Source organism: Aplidium turbinatum, chromosome 10 (assembly GCF_918807975.1).
Source record: "Aplidium turbinatum chromosome 10, kaAplTurb1.1, whole genome shotgun sequence".
NCBI lineage: Eukaryota > Metazoa > Chordata > Ascidiacea > Aplousobranchia > Polyclinidae > Aplidium > Aplidium turbinatum.
Genome location: NC_137481.1, coordinates 747,606 through 755,586, shown reverse-complemented (window position 1 = coordinate 755,586; position 7,981 = coordinate 747,606). Strand labels below are relative to the sequence as shown.

General features: G+C 40.5%; 1 protein-coding gene across 1 annotated transcript; it reads right to left on the bottom strand.

Moving 5' to 3' along the window:
• Window positions 1–285: 285 nt before the first annotated feature.
• Window positions 286–3,949, bottom strand: LOC145778318 (uncharacterized). Its single transcript, XM_082589783.1, has 6 exons — window positions 3,874–3,949; window positions 3,463–3,681; window positions 2,892–2,924; window positions 2,610–2,771; window positions 1,588–1,733; window positions 286–498 (listed from the first exon to the last, which is right to left on the bottom strand). Exons 1-6 carry the CDS (start codon window positions 3,947–3,949, stop codon window positions 286–288), a joined length of 849 nt encoding a protein of 282 aa, XP_082445909.1.
• Between the last annotated feature and the right edge of the window lie 4,032 nt (window positions 3,950–7,981).

Here is a 7,981-nt window from a genome sequence, read left to right as displayed (position 1 = left end):
GTGTTAAATTTTTTCATTTTGTGTAGGTCATAAATCTCGCGTTGCGTCGCTTCAACTGCCCAGTCAGTGATGAAAACTATTGCGGAATATTTACCACATTCATAAAGCTTTTACCTGGTGACTTAATGCTTGAACCTATCTCCTGCCATTGACGACAATCATTGGCTCATGTGGATCATGTCGTGCCCTTTGTTGCACAACAATAAACATACAAATTATATTAAAACTTTTTGCTATAAAATTTCATCATAAATACAATAACAACAAAACAAATTGATGACGTCATCAGAGATTATCGATGACGCGACCGCTGACGAGGTTGATGTGACGGCACTGTTCCGTGGAAAATCGCGATTCGTCAAAACCTCCGGAGAAGAGCAGAGTGACGGTGTCTCCTGCTTTTATAAAGTTGGCCCCCTCCAGTTGAAATTCAGATCGGTCTTCAAACGTCAGTCCGTTTATTCTCACTGTGTTTGGTGTAGCGTCGCTTTTCAATATCTGAAACAGATAATAATGAAATCAATATTTAAATTGAGTCATAATAATATCAATCTCTGTATGAATCTTGTGCTGAATGTCACGCATGAGTGAAAATGAAAAAATCTTTCAAGCTGAAAAGTTTCAGAGAAAGTCGATGCTTTTGTGACGTGTATTTTCGCTGGTCGCTCGACCATCGACTAAAATTAGATGCGCTTGCCCGGAAGTTAATGGCATGGAAAGGGTCAACGGAAAATACAATTTTTCTAATTTTTTAAGTTTTTTTTTAAAGGTTTGCAATGCTTCAAATAGTTTTTATGACGTGACTGCATTCTATTATAAGCATTCACGTCATAAATGGATTAAATGTTTTCCTTTCGCAAGCAATTTTCGATTCCCGAAGAATTAATACAAAAATATACACGCTGCAGCTTCACTTGAGACAGATATGTAGGAATTTTGAAATTACCAAGATTTTTCACAAGTCAACAGAACCTAGAAGTGATTCACGACGCTGTTTTAAAATAACTTGCTCATTAAAATCTCTAATCTCATATTTCCTTTCGATATTTAATGACGTCACTTTTCTTTTCTAAACCAAAACTTGAAATATAATTAAACTAATTAATATCCTTACAACATTGTTATTAATTGGGGCTTTCATTTGTTAATAAACAAATTAAATCAAATGCCACTCCTTGTTCTTCAAAATAACTTTGATCTATGTAGATTAGATAAAGATAACGTTACTTCCACGTAATTAAATCTTAATTTGTTTCCTGACATTAGCAGTTTGTTAAAACAGAGATGCGCTTTTGTCTCACTCCAACGTCACAATATGTAATTGTTCTTCTACAATCCCCACCGAAACGTGCTGAGGCCTGCTTTGATTAAACACGTGATGGAGGAAAAAGTGATTTCTCGACGTGCGATCAACGTTAAGTGATGGCAAGTCAAAAAAAGCCTTATGGCATTGTCATGAGCGCGCGTGGAAATGCGTTCTAAAACCGCTTGAGTTTATTTTCTCACTTTTAATTTAGTGAAGTAGTCATGACATCACAAAGTTTATTTTTTATCTTAGTGTCGTCATAAACAACATGATCAACTTACACAAAGGTCGCTGGGAATCGGTCTTGTAAACTTTAACAATCCCAACCACCCTGGGTAGAAGTCCTCATCCGCCTGGAAGCTCAATTTTCCCCAAAACCCCTCACTGGATGCGTAACCAATCGTGCATGACGACTTGACCAGGGAGCCTGCAATTATATGTGAACAGTTGTGACGTCACACAAGTATGCTTGAATCGTCATACTGCACCGATTGTACGTCATTGTGACGCTAATAAACTGAAGCAATCGCAGAGGCTTTCGAGTCTTCTGATACTTGGCAAAGTTAGGCCAATTTACCTTACTTTAATTTACGTTAAAAAAAGTTAGCAGGAAAGAATAAACAGCCTCAGGGTTGTGGCAAACTAAAGCATTTCCTCAACATCATCATCCTTCTCATCATTTCCTATGCTCAGTTGTGCAATGTGTTGTTGGGCCGAAACTTGAACAACTAGATAATTCTAGACGTTTCGCTCTAATATGATGAATTAGAGCGAAATGTCGGTAATTCTAATTCTAATCTAATTTTATAAAAACTTGTTTACTCTAGTTGTTGTTCTAATTTAATCTTCGGTTTTGCTAAAAATTCTAGTTTGTCCAACAGTGTTTTTCGGCAAATGAAAGGAAATTGTGCTCTCATCAACCTCATACAAGAAAAGTGCAATAAAATGTTCAAATTTAAAGTGTCATGCTGTCATTCTATCGCTTAAGCAGCAAAGACATGAAAAACCAGATTAATTAATCAATTCACTCACGTCACCATGTCTATTATGACGTAAGTGGTTAAGGTGCTATGATGGCGAAAATGACACTTTGATTCAAAGTAACCGGGCGCTTTTATCCAACTGGCAAAAGATTTGTGACAACAGCGTCAAACTAATTCTTATCTAGATTAAAATCTACTTTAATTTGTGAAAAATTAGGTAGCTCTAATTTTAATTCTAGTCTAATTTTGAAAAACTAAAAAAATTCTAGCTGTCTAAGTCTGGATCATTGGAACATGCGTCAGTTGAAGTTGCCACTTACTTGTCTTCTTGTAGCAGAAGTGGTGACCCCCGAACACAAACCTCGAGCAGCACCCCCGAGCGCGGCATTGTTCAGGGGTGCGAGGTTGACGGTGCCTGCGGTCGGCGCACAACGAGATGTCAGCGATCGAAGATATGAAGGTAAGATCACAGTCGCGCGTCGCTGTGAAAAGAAAAGTCATGATTACGTCACAAATAAAGACGACAATGATCGTAAATTGTTTGTTCCAACAGAAAGCACAATGTTGATCAGTCAAGCGTAAAGATAAGGGTTGATACTTACGATTGGCGCTGAAGCTGCAACCAAGAATCGAACCTGCGATGAAGTGAATGGTTAAATCACGGTTTAAACAATCAAGATGTATAACCTATGTCATAAGTAAAGTCTCATAACGTCATTCTAGTGGTTTGCTAGAAGCAAGCACCTTTACAGTGGCGAAAGCTTTATCAATAAACTACACAAGTTTTCGAACCTGACCGGTTCGTTTGGTTTAGTGTTATTCCTAGTAGTTTCGCATGCTTGTAGAGGATCTTAACACAGGGCCTGTTACCGAGATTAGCAGAGTGAAGTTTTCCGATTGTTGAAATGCTGTTGCCGGGGAAGTAATCTATTCACCAGGTGCCGCCGAATGGAGAGCAGTCCTGAATGTGCGTTGCTCAAGGGCACACCCCGAGAGTCGAACCAGCGCCGCTTGATCTTGAGCCGAGCGCGTAACCACTGAGCAAACCGGGGGGATTATATCTACAATTTAAGTTGTAAAGTCCCTTGGTCCTACGTCAGCATCACTGAAAACGCAACAATCTGACGTCACATTTTCGAAAACAAAAGTCTAGGCTAGGAACGTCACACTTACTGCCAAAAGCGCGTCTGTCAATCAACGACCTGACGCAAATTCTTTCACATTCCTCTTTTTGAATGAATATGTTGCCACTACCCGTCTTGTCGGGACACCCCCCGAACCGAAACTCTTCACACTGATTCGTCACATTGTTGAAGCGATAGCGAAGAAGATTAGCCCTGCACGGCCCTCTGCTGGGGTAGCTGTAGCACAGATCCGGAATCGGTGGAGGCACTGTAGGGTAAGGTAGGATAATTCAGTGATTGGGTTCAAAACGCAAGAAATGTTCAGGTTTTAAAAATGACAAATATGGAAAGTGTTAGAAAATAAGTAAATTTTTTCTAAAAAACTCAAGTTATAAGCTCCACAAAGATTAAGTTTGTTTGACGTTTTTTCAACGTTGAAACAATTATAAAACAAACAAACCTTCGTTGAGGTTAAAGGTGGATGCATGGGTTGAATTGATGAAGAAAAGCAATAACGCTGAAACAAAGAAGTTCATGGCAAAGGAGCAAGCAATCTTAGGCTACCTATCTGCAGGAAGAAATAGAATCGGTGAACAACTGTAAATCTGTGTCTAGAAGTTTTAGGAAATCGATTTAAAAGGGAAGGATCCAATGAGTGCGAGAAACTCAAAAGATATCATCTGCATAGCCTAGTGGTGGGAACCTTGGATTGGCGTTCGAAAGGTCGCCTGCGACGCCGCTCAAGCGACACTTGCTGGCTTCCAATCTTGACAACGACGACGCCATCCAAGCCCACCGGTGGCTGCCAGTCCTGCTACTAACTTTGCAAAAGTGTTTGAACATGCACTTGGTTAACTAAGCGATACGCGCCGTCCTGTGGCTCGCGCGTTGTGAGCAGAACAAACATCTTCCAACTTCCCTTCACAGAAACTGATGAGATATAAATCTATCTTGAAGTTGACTATAATTTCTTAATTGCAATATACAAAAGAGAAGAAAGTTAAATTTTTAAGCGTATAGTTGACCTGAACATTTTATTCTTAAACCATATCTCGCCTCTCTCTGTCGTCTAACAAAATAGCTTCCAGTGGAATCAATGCGATAGCTGAGCTCACAGCACCTCTACTTTCTTATGAATGCAAGCGTCGAATGAGCCCCGTTTTTATGAGGGACGGGGTTTGTGACATCATACCGCCCCTGAACGTCATCAAAGGCAAATTATGAGGCGCTAAAATGAGATAATCACAGGACAATGTAGTTATTATTCGATAAACAACGATTTAATCGGTCAGGAGCAATGACATCATGAATGAACATAATTGTCGGTGTCAGCAACAGATTGCTTGTTACCAAGCTAAGTGATATAAATGATCATCGTTAACAAACGCTGCTGAGTTGTCCAACTTCATGATTCGCTTAATTCAACTTTTGTATATTTTCCTAAAGAAACCTGCAAACAACGTTCGCTTCATAAATTTGTTCATCTGAACTACACAAATAAACCAAATAATGTGTTTTCATGAAGCTCCAAAATGAACATAATGTGACGTCACTTATTTCTTGACATGATGCAATCATAGTGGAAGCCACCAGCGACCACTGAGCAGGCTCCCGGTAGATGTACATGCCAAACAATAGAATCTTTATGACTTCACAAATGGAAACAGTTATTAAAACACAGAGCAGGTAAAAATAATTCGGCAATTATGACCAGTAAATGACACTTTGATATTTTTATTTTATGATGTCACAGTTGTATCGTTTAATGATGCTTCGACAAATGAACGATTGTTAAAGGTTAAGTATTTTTGGACATATGCAATATTCATTTCCATAAAATATTTTAAAACTTCACCAAAACTTCCTTTTGTTGGTGCTTATTTTTGTAGTTTCATTGCCAGAAAGTATAAGTCGTTATTGAGTGTTTGTTGCGTCGCAATTAATTTTTGCAATTTTTGCAAACACAGAATGAATTTAAAAATACATCATGCAGCTTGAGTATTCAACTTTATTACATCACAATTATCATGACATGATTGAGATAATAAAATCCCGTCTGCACTTCGCTACCATCCTGCTGCAAGTGTCCATTGAAGATCAGCAGCAGATGACTTCACAAGGATTCCTCTGATGTAGCAAGAAGATTCTTTGCAAGACCACACTGCCCAATAAAAACAACAACATTGATGGATATGTGACGTATGGGCCATCTTCCATTGATGGGTATGTGACGTATGGGCCATCTTCCATTGATGGGTATGTGACGTATGGACCATCTTTCATTGATGGACCACGAGGCGACCTAGCATAAATCTTGGACGTTATGTCCATCAACCGCCAACTACTTCTCCGTGTGGGGAAGACAATCCTTGCTTCTACATTCCAGCTTCAACTTCGCGGAGAACCGCGAGTCTCTTGAGGACGTCGCGTCAATGAGAAGTCGCTTTCGTGCGTCAGATCGTTGACTTTGTGACGTTTAATGACACTCATCTAACGCGCTTGCTTTCATTCCACCAATCACAGGGCTGGAAAAACGCACGACATTCATATGATATTGACCGCGTGTCTGAAGCGTGTGACTACGTCATCGATGTCGTCATAGATGGTGCCAAGGCAGCGGCCACAACTTGGTATCAGACTTCCACAAGCAAGTTGTCGACAAACTGGAAACACAAAACATCGAGGTGAAAGCTACAGCAGACGACGGCTGAACAAACAAAAGATCTTCAGCTTTGAAAGACAAATCTATTTATTTTGTGATAGTCAGTTCCATCGTATTTAACAATTGATTTGATCTGCCAGATCATGTTGAGTCAAAACGAAAGGAAAATACTCAAATATATAGACGACCAAGGCACACAAGAGTCAAACACGTTATTGCAATCTTCAATGAACTATGATGATCTCTTATAACCTTAACCAATTAACCATGGTACCTCGGACATACAGAAATGAATATAAAATGAAAAGGAATGTACAGATACCAGATGTAATTGTAGACAAAACAGGCAACTGTGAACGAACAATGTCTTTGTGAACACTCACACAATTTGTTGATGGCCACGTCGCCAGTTGTCATGGTTGAGTGATTGGAGGTCTGGATGACGAATAATGCGGTGCTGCCAGCAAACACTGAGATGTAGCGGATGTGACGTAGTACCGAGGGCGAGACGTAGCGTGATGTTGGCCCCAGGAACGGATGACCTGGGAAAACACCGGAGTGTGGTGGATCGGTCGTAGCATAAACAAGTGACGCTTCCATGAGAACTTGTAACGTCACAGTGACAACTCACCTTCATACCGAGAGCCAAACAGAGTGACGTCAGAAACGAACAGGAGCATGACGTCACTAACGTTAGGCCTGTTCGAGGGGTTGAGTACACTAGATCCGCAGAGGATGTAGTTGATGTAGGATAGGTCCGAGTCGCAATGATGAGGAAGGGAGGAGTTGAACTGGAAGATTGTATTTGGATCATGAGGTAGCCCTACATTGAACACCCCCAACAAGCAAACTTAAAGACGAATGGTCCAGACCCCAGAGGAACTGGATTCAAAAGGAGGCATAGAGGATTATTGTCATTATTGATCAACAAAAGATGTTCAGTGCTTGCCTCGTGGTCTGAATGATTTGTTTGTTGGGATTGCATATATCCTTGAACCAATAAAACTTTGACAGGTGGTTGTTTCGCATAATTGTGGAGACTGTGACCACTGACATAGGACAAGTTACCGAAGTTGACAGAGTGATGTTTCCGATTGTTTAAGTGTTGTTATTTGTAAATTATTTTATTTACCAGGTGTCGCTGAATGGAAGGCGGTCTCTGAAGTACGTTACTTAAGCGCACACCCCGAGTGTCGAATCATTGTCGCTTCATGTTGCCATTTCTCTCTTCATAATGCCAAGTGTTTATCCCACTGATCTATTGGGGCGAGCGAAGTAACTTGAACATGTACTCACTACACTGGAAGTGTACTCAGAGTCCAGTTCCTTAATGACGAATGGGGGGTGTTTGATTCGGCACCCCCCGAATTGTTGTGCGATGGCCACGTGGGTATTCCCCTTCTTGACGAACTTCCATCGCTTCAGAAATCTGCATGCAGCAACAAGTACACGTTATGTACACGTCATCATACGTTATTCAACGAAATGATCTAAATCTCAAGTGGGGGAACACCAGGCACTGATCTCTATGGACTTGAAGTGCATTGGTTTCGTCACTTTGTTGCATAAAGTCCTGTCAGCTTGTGTGACGTCATTCCAATTGACCAATCAACAACCGTTGTAAAGTATCGATAGCAGTGAATCAAAATTGAATAAATTATCCTTGGAAAGATGGTATGTCATCAGCGAGAGCACATTGTGACATATGACGCGTTAAAAAGCCAGAGCATGTTTGTCGTTGTCGAGATGTGACTCACGATTCTGCAAAGTAATTCTGTCTGAAAAAGTTTGGAAAGTACTGAGGCGTGAGAAATGAACTTCCTGGTTCGTAGAGGGCTTCCAATTCAATCTCTGTATATTTCGTCATACAGTCGTCGAGAAGCATCGACGCGTCAAGGAACAAGAG

What these genes read in the sequence shown, in the direction of transcription:
- LOC145778318 (XM_082589783.1), bottom strand. Translation starts at nt 3,949, where the DNA reads ATGAACTTCTTTGTTTCAGCGTTATTGCTTTTCTTCATCAATTCAACC. An exon ending in TTGCAGCTTCAGCGCCAATC is followed by an intron (nt 2,772 to 2,891) that starts GTAAGTATCAAC and finishes TTCTTTTCACAG; the next exon opens with CGACGCGCGACTGTGATCTT. An exon ending in CGATTCCCAGCGACCTTTGT is followed by an intron (nt 499 to 1,587) that starts GTAAGTTGATCA and finishes TATCTGTTTCAG; the next exon opens with ATATTGAAAAGCGACGCTAC.